At 38.6% G+C, this 25837-nt stretch overlaps 1 protein-coding gene across 1 annotated transcript in view; it reads left to right on the top strand.

Moving 5' to 3' along the window:
• The window catches only part of LOC118810024 (muscular LMNA-interacting protein), an 85447-nt gene that overhangs the window by 37730 nt on the left and 21880 nt on the right, over positions 1-25837 (top strand). Inside the window, exons 6-11 of the mRNA XM_036573542.1 lie at positions 8191-8268; positions 8351-8434; positions 8561-8620; positions 10214-10264; positions 18408-18446; positions 20656-20781. Coding sequence (XP_036429435.1) covers positions 8191-8268; positions 8351-8434; positions 8561-8620; positions 10214-10264; positions 18408-18446; positions 20656-20781 — 438 coding nt within the window. The remainder of the gene's footprint in view (positions 1-8190; positions 8269-8350; positions 8435-8560; positions 8621-10213; positions 10265-18407; positions 18447-20655; positions 20782-25837) is intronic.

A 25837-nucleotide genomic window follows, 5' to 3' on the forward strand; every position in this document is an offset into this window, starting at 1 on the left:
AAAATGTGACAGTTTTGAGAATATGTATGTATATTGTTTTACACTTTTCTACTCCGAAACATGAGTGGCTGAACGTGCAAACGTTGCCATGGTCACATTGCCAAGGATGTGACTGAAAAGGCAGTGATTTTTGCTGACTAAGCTAACTTACTCTAGTGGATGTAACAATAATACATAATGTACTTTTACATGTACAGCATTTAACAGAGGCTCGTATCCAGAGCGACTTACTAAAGTGGTTTGTTGTCAACTCAGAGAAATATCTTTGTTTGTTACAAATAGGTTAGAGAGAAAGCTGCTCCTGAGCTCAGATACTGCTAGAAACAAAAGCCTGTTTTGATAATTAGACACATAATACATTTCAATAAGTACTTATTAGTGCTCACTTAAGTGCTGTATAAAGAGACGTGTCTTCAGTCTGTGTTTAAAGACCGTGAGAGACTCTGCTGTTCAGACAGCCAGTGGGAGTTCGTTCCACCACCTGGGCTCCAGGACAGAGAAAAGTCCTGATGCTTGTCTTCCACATGTCTTGAAGGAAGGTGGTCAAGCTGAGCTGTACTTGAAGCTTGAAGGGCTCGAGGTACAGTTCCAGTTTCGACTAGGTGGGAGGGGCTGGTCCATTTTTGGCTTTGTAGGCATCAGGGTTTTAAATCAGATGTGTGCAGCTACAGGAAGCCAGTGAAGGGAGCGCAGCAGTGGAGTGACGTGATTGAACTTAGGAAGATTGAAGACGAGCCGTGCTGCTGCATTCTGGATGAGTTGCAGGGGCCTGATGGTCCTCGTGTAGAAGATGATGATTTCTCATCAGCATCCAACATTGTATCAGTTACATACGTGTCAACTTCTGGAGACAATAACCCTTATATTCACAGCCTCCAAACCGTACAAATACACTATATAGAATATTCCTAGTCTGAAAATCACTCGCAACAACTGCAGTGTATCCAGTTTTGATCTTTACTGTGATAAAACCCTCTGAGAATCATACTAATCACTTTTTACCTTATGTGACAGTTAAACAGCTAAACAGGGTCTTGCAGTTAAAAAAAGCATACAAACACATTCATAGAGTCAGACTGCGTTCCATGATGAGCTGACACTGTAGGCTCGTCTGCAAGATGATCAAATCAAATCAAATCAAATCAAATCAAATCATGTTTATTGTCACATCAATTTACACAGGTGGAAAGTGAGTGAAAATCTTAGGTGCGTAGCCCCCTTATAGAATTTAAATACAAAAAAATATATAAAATAAAGATATAAATATCTAAGAAGAAAAAGATATATATATATATACCAACTCTGAATATACACATATACACAATATACACTAGTGTTGCACTATTCCAAATGTACAATTGTACAGTAATAAGTTATAAAATAAAACTATGAAATGTGCTGTTGTATATATTCCTTGTACAAGGTGAGATGAGATTGAGGGTTTTTAAATAAGTTTCACTCCAAACGTGCAACAGCTACTAGTTTTTTATACTAGTGACACAGAAACTAAACTAACCTTTAAGCGATCTGATTATTACAGCGTATCACTTTTCACATGCTGGTGAGTGATGCTCTGATGACATGCAAGGCGATGAATATGTGTGTGTATGCACAGCAACAAAAGAATTTCATGTAAGTCAGTGTACCTGTGCATCCACCACACAACCATCAGATTATTGTTCAGTGAGAATTATTCATGTTAGACTAGATTTCCAATATCCCAGCCTCATACAGTCGCAAACCTCCACGACTGAGACAAAACTGGGTAAATCATATGGTTTGACACCTATGCGGTTAGTATTAGCTCATTAGACAAAGCAAGGCAAATTAATTGTATGGCATGTTTGATACACAGTGGCAATTCAAAGCGCTTCACTCAAACATGGAAAAATAAAAGGAATAAAAAATAAAGCTGATGATCTCCTGAGATTTAGCACCTCAGAAAGGCGTTTAGAAGAGCTACAAAAATTAAAACTGAAGTGCACTGAAGAGATTAAAGGCAATAAAATAGAAAATAAAATAAGAGATTAAAAGAAGTAAGATAAAGTGTTAAACAAAAGCACAAGAAAACAAGAACATCTTTAAACTGGATTTAAAAATGGACTTATCTGACCTCGTGTTGTTCCAGCAGCCAGCAGCATAATGACTGAATGCTGCCTAAACCTGTTTGGTTCTGATTCTGGGCTCTACTGACTGACCGGAGGCCTATTGGGTTGTGTATTTTAGTCAGTGATTTATACAGAATTAGAAACACTTCAAAGTCGATACTAAGGCTGATTGGCAGCCACTGCAGTGACTAGTAATGTGCTCAGATCTCTTAGTCCTGCCAGAAAGACTCAGGAGGTAAGAGTGAAGAAGGAGAATATTTTTATCCTCAATGGAATTTTACAAGTTGAAAGATAACAATTCAGTAGAAATTACAGTCTTTGGCGTCGGCCCCGTCCTGGGTCTAGATCTTGGAGCGTCGAGACCCTCACTTATCCTGCCAGATAGAGATGGTGGGGCAGAGTCTAGCCCCCAGACAACCAGACTGGTGGTGAGGAGGAGGAAGGAGGGGAATGTCAAAATGTAGGCACCTGAAAGCAGCAGAAGAGGTAGATAAGTCGAGTCATTTTAAAGACAGGGCCATGACTGGTAAGGAATAATGAGTCTTACTGGCAGAACTTTCCCTAAAGCTTCCGTTTCTCGTAAGCGTTCTAGCAGCTGTGTTTTGAATAAGCTGTTTTTGACTGTGGTTTTGGGTAGGCCAGTAAAAAGACAGTAGTATATATGCATGGATTATACAGGGAGATTCACTCGAAAGAGGCCCCGAATATTCTGTTGTAACTCCCGTTAGGATGAAGCAATCTGAACCCAAAAAATACGCTACATACTTTGACGTATGTGTAATCGATTGCATCACATGCGATCCTGGAAGTGATCTCCATTTTCTGCCAGACACATGAACGGGTACGGGGGTCTGCACCTGGACGTTGCAAATGGAGGTTAAATGTCGCGACGGCTGTCCAGCGCCTACCTCATCGCTCCGACGCAGGGGCATCCCGGCTTATTCAAAGCTCCATATACTGAGGAGCACATTGTGTGTTGTTTCGTTCAGATTGCTTCGTCGTAGCTAAGTTATTACAGAATATTCAGGGCCTCTTTCAAATGAATCTGCCTGTATTTTCGAGGTCTTGTTGTGACATGAAATTGTTTAACTATGATATATTCTTGACACGGTAAAAGGCTTTCATTATTGCTATTACCTGCCTGCTGAAATTCAGTTGTGAAACAATTATTGTGCCGAGACTTCCGACCTGATCTTTAGCCCTCAAAGCTCTGGTGCCAAGATGAGCACTGACCTCAGGTCTTTGCTACTTACTACCAAATAACGTCTGCCTTTCTTTATTAATGAGACAGCTTTCTTTCATCCAGCCATTTATTGACTTTAGGCAGTGAAAGTCAATGAGACTGTAGTCATCAGGCGAGAGAGCTCGTCTGAGGCAGCCTCGTTTGGTCTTCTTACAAGGTTACTGATTTCCCTCGGCTATTTTTGAATAATAAAACATTTTCACATGTATTCCTCTATGTGCTGATAATTTTCATGCAACTGAATCTTTTAGCCTCCCAGCACCTGAGCTGTCACCTAAAAAGGAAATAGGAAGCCTGGAGGCTCACATATAATTTCAGTTTTAAATAATTTCAGTTCAGTTTTAAAGTTTTTTTTTGTGCTTATTCCTTCCTTGTTCATTAACTCTTATGGAGACCTGAATATTAGTCGGAGTGAACATCCCTAATCAGAAGCCTCAGTCATTCTGAAGCCGGTGTGTCAGCCTGCAGCAGGGGTCGGCAACTTGCAGCTCTTTTACTGTCTTGTTGCGGCTCCACAGCAGAATCAGATTTGTAGGTAAAAATAAAATAATCCTCCTTTACAGTAAAATAAAGCTCTGCTGATCGTTCAACACAGTTTAACAGTAAATCATCTTAAACAATGGAGTTAATGTAGAACTGCTAATTCACCCTTTAAGTTTGAAGATTGGCATGCAGACTGTTGGTTACCATAGCAATGTAGACAAGAATCTTATCTAGGTAGTAGCTAATGAAACGGCAAAGAGAGAGATTTAAGACGAACATCGATAATTTGGGGACAAAATGGACTTATTTGCGTTTATAATCACTCCAGCTGGTTTACTGATACGTTTAATCTGCAGTGAGAAACTGTCAAACACTAAAGAGTTGCAAAGCTGAAGTCAGTTTCTCATTCGCCAGCTTCTTGTTTGAATTCTCCCGTTCCATTTTAAATGGTGCAGCAGTTACATTCTGGGTGTCTCAGGCATCATTTAAGGTGGAACAAGAACATTTGAGTGAGAAGCTGGCGAATGAGAAGCGACTTCAGCCTCGTAAAAAAGCGAACGTTGAGACATTTTACAAGAAACTGTTCCAATTTTGTGGAAAAGTTTCCTGCCGGAGATGCGAGAAAAGCAGCTAAAGCTGAGCTAAAACTTAAAGCAGAGCAAAGTAAGTCTGTGTTTCCGTTTACATTATATTTTTTAGCCTATACTAGCACATTAGCTAGCACATATTCAGACATATTTTAGCCAAGATGGTAAAACATTACTTCAATAAAATGGACATAAAATGTTGTGGCTCCCAGGGTGGTTTGATTTTTGTTAAAGGACAAAATGTCTTAACACTTGGGTTGCTGACCGCTGGCCTACAGCATCAACTCTCATTTATGATTTACAACTTTTTGACTTATAATATCACTACAACACTGCTTTCAAAACAAATGAAAGTGCATGAAAACACGTTGTTGCAAAATGTCTTATGCTTCATCCTATCACTATCAACAATCTCAAGAACACCATGAAACCCTTTATTCAGCCTGTAAATAGAAATACCAGCTTAAATTTGGCACCAGCTCTGTCTCCAGTGCTTTGAATACTTTTAAAAAGATAGGCTTCTTAAAGGTCTTCAAGCTTTGACAGAACAAGGGTGTCACCGTCATCATCATCACACCAAGAACACTGTAATTAAAATATAGACGTCTCTGAAAAAGTTCTTTGAAGTCATTCATTGCAGGATGGATAAGTCAGCATGTATTATATATAGGAGACAGTGAGAGATCTGCGGTGTGGCGCTGTGAGAGAAGGGATGGGGTTCATTAGTCCATCTCATTTGTGTGAACCTTTTACTGCAAACCTACAGCAACACCTGAAGCAGAGCTACAGTAACAAGGTGTTGAAGTACATGTAAAAGTAACCCTTTTCCCAGAAATGCTCACATGGCCTATGATAGTTACACGCCCATGAGATCAGTTAGAGTGATCTCATTTGCATAATGATAATGATAATTATTAAGAATTGGGCTATTACATAAAAAAAAGATTCAAATTTACCTCCTTGCTGAATTTGCATGATGATAATGAATATTTTATTTTCCTACTGGGTTCTCTAAGAGTAAGAACAAGAGCCTGATATACGCTGTTAGAAATAAAGGTTCTGTGCAGGTACATTCATCATGCATCAAGGTACAAACAGTGTAAATGTTCCCTCAAAGGTACAACAGTGGTTTTAAGGTCTGATTGTGAACCTTAAATAAGTTTCTCCAGGTGAAAAGTTCGTATTTGTACCTTTTCATAACCGAATGTTTTAAACAGAACAGTAAAATAAAAGCCTGGAGTCGAGACGGGGTGTGTGGAGTCAGTACAGCTTAGAACATATCATTTCAGTGGATTATGGTTCAGTTATGTTCCCTGACTAAAGGTACTGAGATGGACCCTTGAGGGTCCCACCCCAGTGACAGAGTGTACACACCCATGATTTTACTGGAATAAGACCAAGACTTTTAGTATTCAAGACTGAGAACAGGAGTAGCCGAGACTGAGATCAGATTAAGATTATTTTCAGAGTATTATAAAACATAACATTGAATAATACATTACCTAAAACATTGTTCATTATTATTTTTATTACAGTCTTAGTCAAACTTTGCATTGAAACTGGAAGCTGATGGTGAAGTTAGGGTTGTCTGTTCTTTTCTTCCTCAAAGTTAAACGAACATAAACTAACTACATCCATTTTTATTACTAATGATCTGCCTTCAGGGATATTTGAATTCTGGAATCAAGGAAGATAAACAAACAAGTAATACTCAGTTAAGCCTGGAAAGATTATTTAAATCCTCAACCAACTGATTTTATTTAAACATGTACAGAGGTGGTTTTCAGCCTGTAGGCTGCAGCCCCCAGTGGGCTGTGACAGTACTGCATTTTTTTTAAATGCAAAAATTAGTTACAGTACATGTTTAAGAAAGGTAAATTTAAATGTGACAGCAATATGTTAGCTATGTTTTGTTTAGATTTTTAGAGCAAGCATAATCGCAATGAAGGAAATACAGTAGTGAATATGTAGCTCTGAACTTCACCTAAGTGGGAGCAGAAAATGAGTAACTGCAGCTCTGGGCTGTTTGCTCAGGGGTCTTACACTGTAACTCGAAGACCAAACACAGTAAATATCTATCTAAAGCTGTCAGATTCAGCCAGAACTCCGTTTGCAGCTTTCCTCTCTTCAGCCTGGGATCCAGCACTTGGTAGCTGCCAAATCAGCCTTGACACTCGACTCAACACTTGTACTAACACCTCAGAGCCTCAAGACTCGACTGAGACTCTCAACCAGAAATATCGAGACTCGATTCGGACTGGCACCCCAGAGACTCAGCTCAGACTCATATTGAGTTCAAGAATTGAGTTCATAAATCAGAAAAAACCCTTGACTTGGAGCCTCAGAGACTGTCGACTCGGACTCGTACCTTAGAGACTGTCGACTCGGACTCGTACCTTAGAGACTCTCAACATGGACTCGCCCCTCAGACACTCTTGACTCAGACTCACACCTCCGAGACTCTTGACTCAGACTCACACCTCAGAGACTCTCAGCTTAGACTTGTACCTCAAAGGCTCTCAGTTCAGACTCACACTTCCGAGACTCCTGACTTGTACCTCAGAGACTCTTGACTTGTACATTAGAGACTCTCAACTCAGACTCACTCCTCAAAGGCACTCAATTCAGACTTACACCTCAGAGACTCTTGACTCAAACTCGTACATCAGAGACTCTCACCTTGGATTCACATCTCAGAGACACTCGACTTGGACCCGTACCTGAGAGACTCTTGTGTTGGACCCATACTTCACAGACTCTCAACTTGGACCTCTACCTCAGAGACTCTCGACTCAGACTCACATCTCAAAGGCTGTCAATTCAGACTTATACCTCAGAGACTCTTAAGTTGTACCTCAGAGACTCTCGACTCAGACTCACATCTCAAAGCCTGTCAATTCAGACTTATACCTCAAAGACTCTCGACTTGGAATCATACCTCAGAGACTCTTGACTTGGACTCACATCTCAAAGACTCTCGACTTGGAATCATACCTCAGAGACTCTTGACTTGGACTCACATCTCAAAGACTCTCGACTTGGAATCGTACCTCAGAGACTCTCGACTCAGACTTATACCTCAGAGACTCTCGACTTGGAATCATACCTCAGAGACTCTTGACTTGGTCTCACATCTCAGAGACTCTCGACTTGGAATCATACCTCAGAGACTCTTGACTTGGTCTCACATCTCAGAGACTCTCGACTTGGAATCATACCTCAGAGACTCTGACTTGGTCTCACATCTCAGAGACTCTCGACTTGGAATCATACCTCAGAGACTCTTGACTTGGTCTCACATCTCAGAGACTCTCGACTTGGAATCATACCTCAGAGACTCTTGACTTGGACTCACATCTCAAAGACTCTCGACTTGGAATCATACCTCAGAGACTCTCGACTCAGACTTATACCTCAGAGACTCTCGACTTGGAATCATACCTCAGAGACTCTTGACTTGGTCTCACATCTCAGAGACTCTTGGCTCAAACTCGTACTTCAGAGACTTCTGACTTGGACTTGGACATCAGAGACTCTCGACTTGGACTCACACCTTAAAGACTCTCGACTCAGACTCACACCACAGAGACTCTCGACTTAGACTCACACCTCAGAAACTCGAGACTCGACTTAGACTTGCATGTGGCAACATGTCTAGTTTATAGCGATGGTCCTAATCATTGTTAGCAATATCAGCATTTTTTGGATGCACTATTCTGCTGTGCATGAGCTTCAGGTTTAATCCTAGTGTTCATTCTTTCCACTGCAGGCAATTGATGATGAGGTTGAGAAGAATGAGTCTCTGGACCCTGGTGACAACTTTGCATGGGAGGACCCTCATTCTGAGGTATTTCAGGAAAATACCGTCTGAATGCTTAAGAGGCTAGATTAATGTTGTAGAGCTGCTGAGCTGTGTTTACTGTGTGTAGATGTGCACTCCTGCCCAGCTCAGACAGCAGTCCGCAGAGCTGTACGCAGCGATTGATGAAGTATTAGAGAACACAAACCCCACAGTGAGTTATCATTCAGTCTCACAGGCCTAATGTGAGAGTATTTGATATAAACATTATAATATAAATATATTATGAACACAATATAAATATTTTAACACTGAAAAAATGCTTCTCAATTTTTTTCAGCATCAATCAAGCCCTGCTGACAAACCTGCTGTGAAGTCTGCTGCTTCAGAGGCACCAAGGGTGTGTAATTAGCATGCTAGAGCACTAACAATTATGTGCACCCCTGAGCTCTGTTCAGTGTAATTATGCCTGACTAGTACAACTGAATATATCATTTTAAATTACTGCATACACTGAGCTCCAAAAAGGGCTTCAAATATTACCATGTTTATTTAAAACATCAGAAAGATCTTTGTGATACAAGCCTCATTACGTTAGAGGCCGAGATCACTTTGTCCGAGAAAATACAGCTGTATGCAAAAGTTTTGGCACCCCTGGTCAAAATGGCATGTTCTAAGTGAAAATAAGTTCACGCCTCCTCACAAAACAGGGGTGTCAAACTCAACCACTAAGGCTGGGCCTTCACTGCACGACTTTTAAAACCTGAACAGATTTCTGAAACGGAGAGCATCACAAACTTAACGGCAGTTTAACGTCAGAATTTCCTGTCTTTTTGTTGTGAGGGCGCTCAGGCTAGACGACCAGGCAAAGAGAGAGAATAACACACATAATGAGTGACCTGATGTCTGGATCCATACATTATCCACACACTTATCTGCCTGTCTTTTATACGCAGCTCTTCTGTGTCCGTGCTTAGCCGTTCGGGCAGTGTTCACGTGCATCTCTTCGCCTGTTTCTCTGCTCTTCTAGCTCTCTGATTGGCTGTTGTTTGAGTCACTCGTTAAGTAAATCTCTGACCATCTCACGCTGCAGGACTCGTGAGCGTTTGGAGTCGTAAATATCAAACACGTCTGACAATATTGGAGAGTTTCTGATCACTTCAGAGTTCGATCGGAGGGCTGAAGATTTACTCGTTTCTTCTCTCACACTATTAGATCATCTGTGCCATCAGTCACTTCCAATTGAGCTCCCGACCTGGAAAATTGCTTCAGATTGTGACAATTTATTGCAAGGGGTGAATGTAGTGTAGGCCCAGCTTAAAAGGGCTGTATTAAAAATCTCAACAAATCTGTGGGCCAGCTGTGTTTTTATTTTATTTTTACTGAACATTTGACCTCAGCTGGCCATTGTTTGTTAAAATTATGCCAAAACTACAACATCAAAAAATAGGCACTGAATACCTGAACGAATAAATACTAATTGTTTTATATAAAACAATAGACTACATTAGCTTCACATGACTTTTCATCTTTTTTTGTGGTGCTGTCCCATAGATTGTTGTTAGGGAGTGGGTGGGAGCACACATTACATTGCAGTGCATGCTGGGAACTGTAGTGCAGTTCACAGTGAAACGGGCTAATATTAATAGAAAATTAAAATAAGTTTGCGGGCCAAATAGGGTTGCGCCACAGACCCGACTTGGCCCACGGGCCTTATGTTTGACACATGGGCTCTACAAAGAACACACATCTGCACGTCTTAATGCAATGTTATTGTGCATTTGCAGAGTTTAACACACTGGGAAAAAATAAAACATTAAACGTGGGGTATATTGTATTTTATGTTGTCCCAAAGTGTTAAACTCCACAAATAAATAGAAATTGTGCAGAAAAATCCCAGCTCACTTTTCATTTAGAAAATTAACAAAAGGTATTCAAACTTCTGCATTCGACTTTACATAATTACACCCGTCTGTTTTCTTTACACCCACAGAAATTAACATCATCTCCATCGCCAAGATTATTAGGACGAGAAACAAAATATGTAAGTTTACATTTATTATCAGCAATACAACTATTTATTCTAAAGCATGTACAGTTAATGATGCTTCTCAAACACATTATTGATTGTGAAAGCTTTATTTAATGTCAGAAGATGTTTGAATGCTGCACCCTGGGACCAACAAGTGTGTCTGTAACAGAAATCACTGAATAACAAGAGAGATTATAAACAGGGATGTGAGAAGCTGCTTTAAGTTTGGGGTGCTGAAACTTTAAGCCGCATACATGTGATGTATACATTGCTGTCATGCAAAATGAGAAACCTTTGTTTCATTTCATTTTTTTTGGCCAATTTACATTAAATAGAATGTGTCATAAAACACTACAATGTGACAAGAGACGACAATATACACGTACAACTGACACATCGACCTGCATTTCCCTACTCACTCTGCTCTCTCTTTATGCAAATGAGCTGAGTGGTGGCCAATCAGAATGCTCATATGTAGCACATTTGTGGTAATCCAGTGTCACGTCCACAGTCACAATGATATTCAGTACTCGAGTGCAGACTGAGCGGGAGATAATTATAACGGTTGGGAGAAAAGTAACATACTAAAAACATGAGACATCATAACATCTGTTGATGTTTATAGGTTAAGTAAGTATTAGAAACAGTATTAGATCACAGGTCAGAACTAACCTACAGCACTTAAGTCTGGGCTTCTAAAGTTGCTGTGTTTTAGCAAATTGCTCATAAAAAGGCCAACAGTTGGAGAGGGAAGTGACGTGGCTCACTGTAATGAACCTAAACGGTTAACGACTACTGTAGATTTTGAAAAAATATGCATAAAACATATAAAGACAAACTCCACACACTGGTGCAGTGAATGCAACATGGTTTTCTCTTCCACAATCACAGAGCCTGTTGTACTTCTGATTAGCAGAATAGATGTGGCTCATAAGGATGGGTATAGATAACGATATAACAGCCTGTAATAATAATAATAATATTAATAATAATAATAATAATAATAATAATAATATTTTTATACAGCACCTTTTATATGTAAAATGTAGCCAAAAGTGCTTCGCAAAATAAGACAATAAAATAGTAAAACACTAAATACAATGACAAAAGAAAAAAAAGAAAAAGTAATTTAAAATATATATTTTTATAATATATTATGTTTAATAGACAAAGTTATTATAAATGAAACACAACAAATATAAGATGAAGTTAGCATTACTAATAATCGAAATGAATATTTTTTAATTGCTTTTTAAAACCGTTAACGGTAGGTGGTCTGATAAACATCGGTAAAGTGTTCCAGAGCTTTGGTACACAGTGACAGAAGCTCTTTGACTGAGATGTATGAAGGTGCTGATCGATTAACAGCTCTGGTAGAAACAGTGCAGTGATGCCACAACAGGTGTAATATGTTCTCTCCTTCTTGGACGTGTTAGTGCTCCAGCTGCAGCGTTCTGAGCAGGTCGCAGTCGGTCCACTGAAGCATGGGCCATAAACAGAAGCATGAGTCAGTTTCTCAGTGGAGATTCTGGAGGCCTAATGTCATTGTGGCCCCTTATTCTTTGGGCCAAAGGTGGGAGCCCTCAGAAACAGTATTTAAAGCAGCTTGACGCAAGTTCAGGGATTTGGAGACCTCTCTGGTGGAAATGTGTAATTGCAAGCAACTTCCAGAAGAACACTTTTGTAAAATCAGTTGTGCTGCACACTCCTGAGAAGATTAGTCTGGACAAGTGAGGCTGACATTTCATTCTCCATGTTCAACGTAATCATTTCTGTAATGAAAATACGGCGTTCCTTAAACAGAGCATGACTACTGCAGATTTTAAAGATGAAAATGATCGTGAAGTTCAGAACGTTTTAGTGATATTATTATTTTTAACAGTTGCAACCCTGAATTCGGTGTGCTGCAGCACCCTCGGCACACTTCCTGCGCCCTGCTGATACATCTTTCTATGTCCAATGTATACATCAATGCTCTGTAATGCCTCTGGCAGCACATTTAAACAGGTTTAGAAGGCTGTTGCCCAATTCTCAGAATTGATTGCTGTTGAGTTGCTGTGTGTAGCTTGTATTTTTGGGTTCCTACTGTGTTATTAAGACATAGATTAGCTGGATTGTAGGCAGCTGGCTATGTAACATTAACTAACCTCACTAGTCAGTTGTAAGCCCACATAGCAGAGTAATATTTCTGCTCTAATATGTAAAATAACACTGTGCCCCCCATTGATGTCCTCTTAGCACATGTATTGCCAGTAAATAAGAAAAAAAAAAAATATTCATGATGACATGACATATTAGTTCTCTTTTCAATCGTATTCTTTCTTTCTAAAATAAGCGCCGGATTGCTTTGACCTTTTGCAGTTCATAATCAATGTATCGCCTACTGTGTGTGACCAAATGACAGCCTGTCAATCAATGTTCATGCCTGAGGACTAAAATCAACCTTTTTTATTTTTCATATCATTATTTTTCGTATCAATATTTTTCAATCAATTTCCACCAAAGTAAAGTAAATCATGTATGCTGCAGGATGTAGTGGAGTAATATATATATATATATATATATATATATATATATATATATATATATATATTGAAATGTAGTGGAATGAAAGTACAGATAATTTTAGATTTTTGCGGAATAATTAAAAAAATTGACGTTATCATGACGTAATCATGTTTTTATACAAGCAACATATACATCACTACTACAAACAAACACTTGAACTTTGTTTCTAGCTCCTACTGTTCATGTACAATTCCACCAAAAACGATGGGAGGTGTAGTGTTACAATTAAGCCCATGGGTGGGTTCACTGTAACAGACAGAGGGTCAGTTTAACACCTGCTAGAAACGTCTGACGAATGAACGCAAAGTTTATTCAATATAATTCTCTTTGTAAGAGACAAATATGTTTTCTAACCAAACTGCATTACATGTTATCATCTATAAGACAGCTCAACTGACTGATACACACACACACACACACACACACACACACACACACACACACCAAATTATATATGTAAACTGACAAAAGACTGACATGACAGCAAATAAAAAACATCACATCAGTAAAATATGAACATTGTTTCTGAATAACTACAGCTTTACCAACTGTTAATGTCAACTTCATTAATATACTGAAAGACACTAATAAAGCAGAGGAAAATCCCTGATTTCAGATGTTTCTCTTTTTGATATTAAAATCTACGTAAACATGTGAAACAAAAAGACCAAATTTACTTAATTTGTCTTTATTTACTAAAGGTGTCTGAGCTGTAGCGCTGTGTAAGAACGAACCCCGCAGTACAGAGGCAGTACGTAACCCTAACTAGCACTTGCTGTGAGCTTGTCAGCTGCTTCAGAACAGTGCTGCACTGTAAGAAACAAGATGGTGATTAAAGTGATATAAGGTTGGATTTTGTGATTTACACAAACAGCTGACTTTTTGGCATAGATTTCTTTAAAATGATGACATACTTTGCTTTGGACCCACCTCTGCTTGCTCTGCAAGTTCGGTACATTTGGTCAAGCGTAAAAGCTGTTTTCAGGGTCGGGTTTGGCAACTAGCGGCTCTTTTACTGCCCTGTTGCACCTCCACAGCAGAATTAGATAAATAATAAAAAATAAAATAAACCTGCTTTACAGTAAAATAAAGCTCTGCTGATCGTTCAACACAGTTTTAACAGTAAATGGTCCTAAACTCTGGAGTTAATGTAGAACTGCTAATTCACCCTTTAACCCTGAAGATCAGCGCAGACTGCTGGTCACCATAGCAACACAGACAACAAATCACCTAGCTAGTAGCAAACGAAAAGGCAAAGAGAAGGATTTAAGGCAAACATCGATAAATTGGAGACGAATCGACTTATTTGCATTTATAATCACTCCAGCTGGTTTCCTGATACGTTTAATCTGGAATGAGAAACTGTCAAACACTAAAAAGCCACAAAGCTGAAGTCTGTTTCTCATAAGCCATCTTCTCGTTCAAATGTTCTTGTTTCACCTTAAATGGTGCCGCAGGTACATTCTGCCACCCCAAGCACCATTTAAGGTGGAACAGGAAAATTACTGACTTCAGCATCGTAAAACAACATCAAACATTCAGCAACATTGTATAAGAAACTGTTCTACTTTTGGAAAAGTTTCTTGCTGGAGATGCGAAAAAAGCAGCTATAGATGAACTAAAGCTTAAAGCAGAGCAAAGTAAGTCTGCATTTTCATTTATATTTTCTTAGTCTATACCAGGACATCAGCACATATTAATATTTTATTTTATTACAGTACGTAACCCTAACTAGAACTTGCTGTGAGCTTGTCAGCTGCTTCAAAACAGTGCTGCATTGTAAGAAACAAGATGGTGATTAAAGTGATATAAGGTTGGAATTTGTGATTTACACAAACAGCTCACTTTTTGGCATAGATTTCTTTAAAATGATAACAAATCGCTCTGAATTTTGGTGGGAGGCTGCGGCTAGGAATGGTGATAATGTGTCCAGAAGCTCACGCTGCTTGGCTTTGTATAATAATGTAAAACGTCTGTGTTAAATTGTGCCCAGCGTTAGGTTGTTCCCCGTGCTTCCCTACTGAAGTACATGCACTTTCTTACTGTCAAACACTGACAGTGTTAAAGTACAGAATGTCAACAAAATTTTTTTAGCTCTTTACACATAAACACACAGGAGTTTGGTGCAGATCCTTTGCAGTCAATCCCAGAAGTCTGCAACCTTATACCTCAGCAGAAGCTGGATACCCTCATCAGGGATTCTCTGTTGGGCTCGTATTGCATCAGTTCTCGGTTCTTGCTTGTTTTGGGAGATCTTGCCTTTGGTCTTGTCTTTAGTTAGTGAAATTCATTCTCTTTGGGGTTCAGGTTGAGTGATTCACACCTGAAATTTCCACTTTTTGACCCTAAAAAAACTCCATTTGGTTGTTTCAGTGGTTGTTTTACTGCAAGGTGGATTATGAGGCCCTCGGTTGGACCTGAGCAGCTAAGATGCTTCTGTTCCATTACGAATTCATTCATTTATTATTCCTAGATCTTTGTTCCAAAGCCACAAGGCTACTTATTACCTAGGTAACAGCACCCTGGCCTTTCTGTTCTGGAGACTTACCCCTTTTTTTGCATCTTATGGTGAACCTTGCCAGCATAATACGTTATATTTTTCACTTTATGGTCTTCTACCACTGTGGTCTGCCAAGTCCATTGCTATTTCTATGGTTACCAGTACATTCTTGCTCATTAGCATGCAATTTTGAGATGCGTGTTTTGGTTTCCAATTGATGGCCTAATTTACAAGCATTGACTTCCGATTGACAATGTCCTCTTGTTGAGATGCATCGCATCAGAACCTAGACATCTATACCACGTCTAGAGCTCTAAATCTTTTGTTAGCTCTCTAATGTGTGCACTACTGATGCAGCACTACACAACTGGTCCCAGAATTAACAGAGCAGCAAACAGCCCTGTTAGTTTTGGTTCCCTAAAATGAGTAAAGATGGCTGTATTCCCACATACTACTCTTGTATTAAAGTTGACAGTCTGCACTAACTTTCTTTGTTTCATGTGAAATTTAATTTACTAGATACAGAACCCAAAGAACGAAAACAGTGTTCTTCTTTTATTACTCAGGTCCCATTCACACCTGGCATTGACAGGGAATTTCACCAGCCTTTCGAAACATCTGTATAATTATTAAGTGGTTAAGATGTAAACAGAGTCATTCAGAGTGGTTTGGGGTGAAATGCTCCATTACAGAGAAACTTAGAGTCAGAATTGTTAACAGTGGTGGTGATAGGAACCAGACGTCCACCTCTAAAAGCTGCGTCGCAGAAAGTTATTACATTAAATGGTTATGAATACATTGTCTGGTGTCTAAGACATTGTTTTGTGATAGTTTTAAGAAGATTTTGGCCTAAAATGTATTTTAAGACACTTTTGTGGCGGAGGGATACTTGCAGGGTGTTGTGATGCAAAATAGTCCACTAAGAAAATTTAGTTTTTTCAGATTTTCCACTATTTTACCATCATCAATATTACCTATAAAAACGTACAGGAGTTTTTATAGACACAGGTAGGTTCATGAGTAGTTTTGGATAGTAAATAAAATGGATTTATTTGCATTATCTTATATTTAGTGTACAATGATACAAAAGTCGCTACTGTCCGTACAAAAGCTTGTATCTCCAAAATGGTAACTTAACATGAGAAGGAAAATCCTCCTTTGCAGTAAAATAAAGCTCTGCTGATCGTTCAACACAGTTTTAACAATAAATGGTCCTAAACTCTGGAGTTAATGTAGAACTGCTAATTCACCCTTTAACCCTGAAGGTTGGTGCGCAGACTACTGGTCCCCATAGCAACGCAGACAACAAATCACCTAGCTAGTAGCTAACGAAAAGGGAAAGAGAAGGATTTAAGGCAAACATCGATAATTTGGAGACGAATCGACTTATTTGCAGAAGTCTGTTTCTCATAAGCCAGCTTCTCATTCAAATGTTCTTGTTCCACCTTAAATGGTGCAGCAGTTACATTCTGCCAACCTCAGGCATCATTTAAGGTGGAACAGGAAAATTACTGACTTCAGCATCATAAAACATCAAACATTGAGAAACATTGTACAAGAAACTGTTCTACTTTTGCAAAAGTTTCCTGCTGGAGATGCGAGAAAAGCAGCCATAGATGAACTAAAGCTTAAAGCAGAGCAAAGTAAGTCTGCATTTTCATTTATATTTTCTTAGTCTATACCAGGACATCAGCACATATTAAGATGTATTTGATGATAAATGTTACTTCAATAAAATGGACATAAAGTGTTGTGGCTCCCAAGGTGGTTTGATTTTTGTTGAAAGGACAAAATGGCTCTTCTTAACATTTGGGTTGCCGACCACTGATCTAAGTCAATGTAACCAGTCATTTTGGGCCTTTTCTTTTGGTCCTTTTACACACAATGTGAAGGTCAACAGGCATTTTTAAGTAGTCAAAAACTGAAAAATTCATAGTTTTTTGTCTGTGTTTTGTAATGCATACAAAATACATATACCTATTACATACACAGACATATGTCTCTGGTTTGTGCTTAGAAATAGAGGAGTTTAAGGAGCTTATACATTCACACAATCCTAAACCTGCAAAGTTATGTATAGAAGCTGAATCATGACTCCTACGACTAAAGCTGAAGGTAAGCCTGATTACTGCCAGTGAATCAGAACATTGCATACTTGTTGTATAAAAATATTTCTTTTTGAGTGACTGCAATCAAGCTGAGAGCCCTTCATTCATTTACTTCAGTTTCCAGACTTACTGTTTCCGGAGGGAGCTAAATCTGAACTGAAGTAGCAATTAGGTTTTTGTGAATGCACCTGATAGATTAAGTTTGTCATTTGCTGTCAGGCTTTTAGCAGAATAAACAACATGACTTGATGCTGTACACTGTTTTATGACTGTAGAAGGCTCTGTGCAAAAACCACCCTTCATTAATTTAATTACCAGTCAAAAAAGCCTTTTGAGTGCAAGGTATTCATTTTTCAGGATGTTTTTTATTAGTGTTTAGTGTGTCCACTGTTTACCGTCATTCCAGCTTCCATTCTTTTCAGGAGACTCACTTTCAGTCCCTCAAAGAATCTGCAGACACACCTCCAAAGTTCAGTCTTAGAAGCTGGTTGATCATTTTCTGAAGTAATCAAACACATTCAGTGGTGTTGAGATCTGGACTCTGGGGTGGTCAGTCCATCGTTCAGCTTCTTTGTTTGAGGTGTCCGTCTCCTTTTCTCAGTGAGGTTCTTCTCGACAGCTACACATCCTTTCAGACCCACAGCGCTGAGTCGTCTTCTCACAGTGGAAGGATGGACAGAAACACCTGAGGATGTTTTCAGATCTGAAGCAGCTTGATTTTCTCCTCTCTTTCAGAGATGAAAGCTTTAAGTGCTGTTTATCTGATGGGGCAGTTTTGGTGTCTACCAGGTCTTCCAGGTGGTCCCATTTTCTCTGGAGCTCCTGTGTTTTCACTTGTTTTCCTGTGACACTCCCCATGCAGATAGATTATCTTATATCTATAAATATCATGGCTGTCTAGGACACTTTTATAGTCCTTTATAGCTGCCCAACCAAATAATGGAGGTTTCTCTTATAGCTCATTCTTTTGTTCTTCCAGGCTCACCATCAAGTTCCTGGACCTTCAGAAAGAACACTGGTAAGAATCTTCACTTTCTTTGAATGGGTTATGATTTTCTAAGTGCTGTAGTAAGAGGGGTATATATATATATATATATATATATATATATATTATACGTAATGCATTCAATTAACTTGATATGGAATAAACATTGATTTTAATTGAATGAACATTGACATATTGGCAATAAAATGTAACAATTCTAAAAACAACACTAATATGAACTGTTCAAATCAACAAATGGGCATCAACAAACACCAGGTGGAGCTGAATGGGTGTTTTTTTTTTATCAGAACAGTACAGTGATTCCTCCTTTGTAATTAGGAACAAGGCAGAAATGCCACTTGAAAAACAGCTAAAATCAACACTGGTCACTGCTCTTTCTCCTGACGGTTACCAAACACACACACCTACTGTAACTAACTTCATTCAATATATATCGATGTTCATTCAATATATATCAAACTTCAAAGTTTATATTGAATGAACATTAATATAGTTATATAGATAAATATATATAATACAATACAGATAAATAACAATAAATAGAATAAATAAAATTAATAATACTTAGCCGTCTTTCAATTTAGATTGGTTTTGAGTATTAAAAACAGCTGATAATAAACATGCTGCTTAATTTGAAATAACAAATAAAGTCTGTCCTGCCGTGTATAAGTTTTAGCACTCAGGATGAATCCAAGAGGACAGAAAAATCAATAAAAAACATGTTCGCCTCATGCTAATTATTTATTCCAGTGTTTTCAGCTCATAGACACTCTAGACTAAGAATTTCGGTGTCTGAGGTGACACTTATTTTCAACATCTGTATAGGCAAAGATTTACAATGTTTTGCTGGTGCTGATTAAACTTTTATCAAGATTATTCAAATTGGCCACATTGTAATTGACCAAAATACCAAAATGTCAAGCAAAATTACCCTAAGGTTCTAAAAGTTAACGTTTATTCAACATGTATGAGCTTATTCTGTATAAATCACACGCAAACATACATTATCTAAGTTGCTGATCCTCTTGGGTCACAGGAAATATATATATCAATGTTAATTTAAAATGTATTAAAGTTTAATGTATTAAATATTCTTTTGCATGTTTGTCACACTTAAATGTTTCAGATCACCAAACAAATTTAAATATTAGACAAAGATAAATACAAGTAAACACAAAATGCAGTTTATAAATTAAGGTCTTTATTATTAAGGGAAAAAGAAATCCAAACCTACAGGGCCCTGTGTGAAAAAGTGATTGCCCCCTAAACCTAGTAACTGGTTGGGCCACCCTTAGCAGCAACAACTGCAATCAAGCGTTTGTGAAAACTGGCAGTGAGTCTTTTACAGCGCTGTGGAGGAGCTTTGGCCACTCATCTTTGCAGAATTGTTGTAATTCAGCCACATTGGAGGGTTTCTGACCATAAACCGCCTTTTTAAGGTCATGCCACGGCATCTCAATCGGATACAGGTCAGGACTTTGACTAGGCCACTCCAAAGGCTTAATTTTGTTTTTCATAAGCCATTCAGAGGTGGACTTGCTGGTGTGTTTTGGATCATTGTACTGCAGCAGAACCCAAGTGCGCTTCAGCTTGAGGTCACGAAAAGATGGCCAGGGTGGCAATCACTTTTTCACACAGGGCCCTGTAGGTTTTTATAAACTGCATTTTGTGTTTACTTGTGTTATCTTTGTGTAATGTTTAAATTTGGTGATCTGAAACATTTAAGTGTGACAAACATGCAAAAGAATAAGAAATCAGGAAGGGGCATACACCACTGTGTGTGTGTGTGTATGTGTGTGTGTATATATATATATATATATATACTTTGACTGACATTAATTCAAATATGGAGAGCTGATTTGCATTCAGGGCTAATTTCTGCAAAGCACTGCTAATCAAAAGTTATCTGACATGTCTAAAGAAAACTCCTCAAACATTAAAAGAAATGTCTCCTCAGGCGATAGATGCCGACATCAAGCCAAACCATGCCATCTAATGACTGCAGATGGAACCCTATGCTAAAAATTTCAATTTCTTGCCTTTGATATTGAAATCTATGTGATGTGTTATTGATCAACAGTTATAGTCGGAGTATCCACAGATGAGAAAACAGTACACTGTAAACCACAGTGGGAAAAATGTCAGAGACATGAAGTTATAGAAAGGTCAGTCCATTTTGGGCGCAGGATGCTACACTAATACTGCTTTATCTTTACTTCAGACAAAGCCTGGAGTTATAAGACCCGCCACTGTCACGTCAAGACTGGATGATGTCAGAGGAGAAGAAAACTTACCAAATCCCTTCCAGAGACACCAAGACAGTGTCTCAAATCGCTACCAGTACAAGGTGAGCCTTTAATATTCACCTTACTTTACGAGAGCCTCATATAAAAGCAGGGAACACATTCCCAGACACAGTGTGTGTTGTTGGTGTCAGAACTGTAAAGCTGCTCTGCAGAGCATTTGCAAAAATTGTCTTTATGCTTATTTGTAATAGTGGATGTTTATTATGCACCACATTTCGGTGCAATCTAATTTAATAAATTCTCTAAGAATATTAGCTATTAATATATTATAATACAGAGGGAAAACCTTGGGGCCTTCTAGGCCCTCAGAGGAGGCTTATTAAAAACTACAAATGTAATTTTAGCATGTTTCTACTCAATATAATGATCAGGCTTGTTGTCTTTAAACTCAACACTTTTTGTAATAATACTCTTATTTCATTAAGTTTTGGCTGGAAACAAAAGTGCCTAATTATCCAATCAGAATTAGACACGTTTTATTGTTACTTTATTGTTAATAATTTAGCATATGCAGTTACCCAAATTGCTCTGAGCCAAAAGAGGCCTTGTGCATCTTTTATACAGTGAAAGGAAACACGGTAGCTCACTGAAAGCTGTGATTCTATTTGCTGATTTTTTGAAAACTTCATATTTTGAATAATTATACAATCGCTGATCCTCTTGGGTCATGGGAAATATATATCAATGTTAATTTAAAATATATTTATCTCTCTCTCTCTCTCTCTCTCTATATATATATATATATATATATATATATATATATATATATACACACACCACACACACACAGTGGTGTGAAAAATATAAATGAAGGTCTTTATTATTAAGGGAAAAAGAAATCCAACAACTGCAATCAACCATTTGTGATAACTGGCAATGAGTCTTTTACAGCGCTGTGGAGGAGCTTTTGGCCACTCATCTTTGCAGAATTGTTGTAATTCAGCCACATTGGAGGGTTTCTGACCATGAACCGCCTTTTTAAGGTCATGCCACGGCATCTCAATCGGATTCAGGTCAGGACTTTGACTAGACCACTCCAAAATCTTAATTTTGTTTTTCTTAAGCCATTCAAAGGACTTGCTGGTGTGTTTTGGATCATTGTACTGCAGCAGAACCCAAGTACTGCAGCAGAACCCTAGTGATGATTTGAATATTTCGGCCCTCAGGTATTTTCACGTGGTACAATCTGGCCCTCTTTGAAAAAAGTTTGGACACCCCTGGCCTAACAGAAGTCATTATAAACTGTTGCCTGAGTGGAAATGCATTGCTTTTGTCTCAAAAATAAACAAATTTGTTTAATGCCATTCAAAGTTTAGTGTATAGTAAATGCATCCAATACAAATCTTTCAGTGCCACATCTTTTCCAAACTGGCTGAACATCAGCAAGACTCATCCTTAAAGGAAACTTATCTAAAGCGCTACTACTTGAAATTAGTCAGTAATGTAATGATGTCATTGGCACAATATTTCGCTGCTGTTGGAAGAAAACCTTGTATTTCCATTTTTGTCATTTTTCAGTTTCTGACATAATTTGAAAATACCTGTTGCCCTTTACAAGATGTGTAAACTTTATAATGAATGAACCAAAATAAATGGCCCAAAATTACTTGGAAAAAAGTCTGGTTCCATTGACTTACATTAGAAGTAAAGTATGTTTTTACCTTCTCCTGTAAAGTTACCATTTGGACAACAGCGACATACTGGCTAATAGCTGCTGTTCATTATTAGAATCATCAGTGACTTGCTCGACTTGTTGCTTGGACTGACTGTGCTATAGACTGAGAATAAGAGCACCCACTGATCAAAACACTGGCTCATCCTCTTCTGTCTATAAGCTTCAGAGTCTTTAATGTGTGATCTACTGTGTCATTTAATTCTACTGCAACAGAATTATAAAGTCACCTAATAACATTGATTTTTTTCCCTTAACTTTTACTTACTTTTCTCTCAATGTGAGTAGCATTGTAAACAGTTTACACTTGATTTCTGGGTCTCTTTTGCTGCACGACAGCTTCCAACCTTTGCAGTAAAACTCAACCAGATCTCCCACTGTGGAGCTCTACTAAAGCACTTAAGCAGCAGCCACCACAGTGCTTTTTCTAAGTACACCCTCAACCTCATCTTTGGGGGAAGAAGGGCTTTTTTAATATTGTCTCTAACAGCCAGGCCTGGACCATCCAGTGGGTCTATGGGTGCATTCCCAGGGGCCCAAGCCACTAGGGGGCCCCGCGAGCAATTATGAGAAATCCCTAACAAATATTGACTCTCGGCAGAAAATTTACTAGCAGCACTGTGGAAAAAAATAAAAATTAAAATTAAAATTGACATGTTTTGTCCTTAACTACACATATTAGTGTGTTCAGTTTAGTGTTTACTGGTAAAAAAGATGGTTCTTCAAGGGTTCTTTGGTAAATAAATGGTTCTATATACAACCATAAACACTCAAAGAACTCTTTGCATGATGAAAGGGTTTTTCCCCTAGTTTTTTCCCAATTTAGTCGTATCCAATTCCACCCACTAGTCAGGACTCCCCCAGTCACAGAACACTACCAGCACTAGGAGGGTGAAAGCCAACACAGGTGTCCTCCAAGACCTGTGAAACACCACCACATCTTTTCAAACCGCTGCCAACGCAACGTCATTAGACAGCAAACAGAATGTGTAAAAAGAGAAAATCAATATCTCACAAAATGTGTTAGAATTGGTAAAAAGGTAAGTGTTGTTATTTAACACCTTATCTGCCTTTGTGGTCGAGCCTTCAGGTTTTAGCAGTGAGCTAATGTGAGTTCTTTTGAATGTACTTCAAATTTGAAGCTCCAGACATCAGCAGAGTAGAGGATGCTCATTTGCAAAGCCAAATGTAAAATGTCAGTTACATTTACAATGTTAGTAACAGCTCTTATAATCTGTTTGTTTAATAGACTATTTTTTGTTCTTTTTATTCATCTGCTTTAAATATCACAACAGTAACGATTCCCTGATACCTTAAAACTATCTCCCCCCCATCAGCTAGATCCCTGAGTACCCAACAACCCCCAAACCCATCCCCCCACCTTACCTCCAAACCCACCACCCCACCCTAACTCTCCGACTGCTTCCCCCAACTTAAAAAAAAGAAAGAAATTTGAGCGAATTTCATGGGACATGTCAGGTATCTAAAAAGGTTTTTAATTCTTTAATTTTTTTAATAGACTATTTTTGATGGCTGTTGTAAATGCTTATTAATGATTTTAAGGTCTGTAAGACTTAATGAATAACCATTAATAAACCAATTTTAAGCCATTCATGAACCATTTAACAGGGTAGTCTTATTTTAAAGTGGTCCCCAAAACCTTTATAGCTACCTGACATGTCCTATGAATTTCGCCCAAATTACCTGGTTTAGTTGTTTGTTGAGCCTGTGTGTTCTCTCCTTATTTGACACTATCAGGACTGTGGTGGTGGCGTTACTTTACAACCCACCATAATTGAATTTGACGGCTACTGTAAACATAGTGCAGAAAACATGAGACACATGACAGCTTGTTAGGTCTGGGGCAGTGAGGAAATAGCTGGCACAGATTACAATGGGAGCTCAGGTAGCTGCACTGATTACCTCAATAAATTAGTTCTGTTTTGATGGCCCGGATCCATAATCCTCTGCTGTTTTTGGCAAAGCGATGTCATCCCCTCAGCGTATTAAACATCCTCCAACCATCTTCTCTGTGTTTGGTTCAGTTTACTGCACATCAGCTTCTTGTCACTGTTGCTTTCTTCTGTGAAAAGTATTATTATTATTATTATTATTATTATTATTATTATTATATAATAATAATAATATTAACAACAATATGTACAATTTATATAGTGCCTTTCTCAAACCCAAGGTTATTTACTTACAGAGGCAGGAAAAAAAATACATCAGTGAGGAGAGGAATGAAAGTGCTGAGAAGAGAGGCAGGTTTTAAGCTAAGCTTTGAAGGAGAAAAGTGAGGGACAGTCTCAGAGTTGTAGTAATGACTTCCATAGTTTGGGGTCATGACGCTGAAAGATCTCCAACAGTGACCAGTCAAAGTTTTGGGACAGTTAGACAGGGCCACCAGAATAGGGCATTTGACCCACCACGTTTGAAAGTACCGGGGGTGACGCCCCACTACCTTTTGAGGTCAAGATGCACATAAAACCTCTGCTTTCACTAAACTGCATGAAGCACTAATCAGCACGAACAGGCAGAGTAAAAATCAGGGGCAGAGATAATCAGACTATCCATTCCACCTGGGAGGAGCTTTCAGACCTGTCGAACCGTTTCTTTAGTCTGGTTTTGACCTGCGGCTCCATCCGAATTCAGGCAGCACCAAACAACTGAACAGTGCTAATTCACGAGGAAATTCGGCACCAGAGCACATTTTTGCTGTACTTTTTTGTGTCTGCAAAATCTGCTGCTTAACATGTTACTCTTTACAAACGCTCTTATCATTCCTGCATTGCAGGCTGCTGTAAATAACGAGAGACAAGCAATAAATAATGCTATGCGTTTGACCCGAATGGTTCAGTTTAAAGTGGCAAACACAAAGACGATACGCGTCTCTATATTCTGATTCTCTGTTTTCATGGTGGTGAGTAACACCACCTTCCCTGCAAAACGCCTGATCAATAAACAAACACCCACATGTGTAATTTAGTTCACTTTAGCCCTTGCAGTCCATCATCTGAACCAAATGAAAGAGATAAAATCACAAAAAGCAAACTGTGATCTTTGGAAAGTGAACTGGGTATGAAAACCTGTCTGATGTTCCTCAGAGATGTTAGAGAACAAATACTACTATCTGAGGCTGCAGCTACTGAAGCAGCATCAAAACTAACACTGACACAGTTGATCAAGTTCAGAGGAGGGGAGCCTAAATCAGTACTCAAGTAAAAGTGTTGATACTTGAATAAAATAATTACACAAGTAGAAGTACTTTCCCCAAAACAACCTGAGTAGAAATACACAGTAGCAGGTCAAAAATCTACATAAGTACTGAGTCCTGCAGACGAACTTCGTACTACATCCAGCATTGATCAGCATAGGAACTGCTCTGCTCTTCTCTTTTTAGGATTTTTTTGGTCTAAAATATA

This window comes from Colossoma macropomum, unplaced genomic scaffold (genome assembly GCF_904425465.1).
Source record: "Colossoma macropomum unplaced genomic scaffold, Colossoma_macropomum, whole genome shotgun sequence".
Taxonomy (NCBI): Eukaryota; Metazoa; Chordata; class Actinopteri; order Characiformes; family Serrasalmidae; genus Colossoma; species Colossoma macropomum.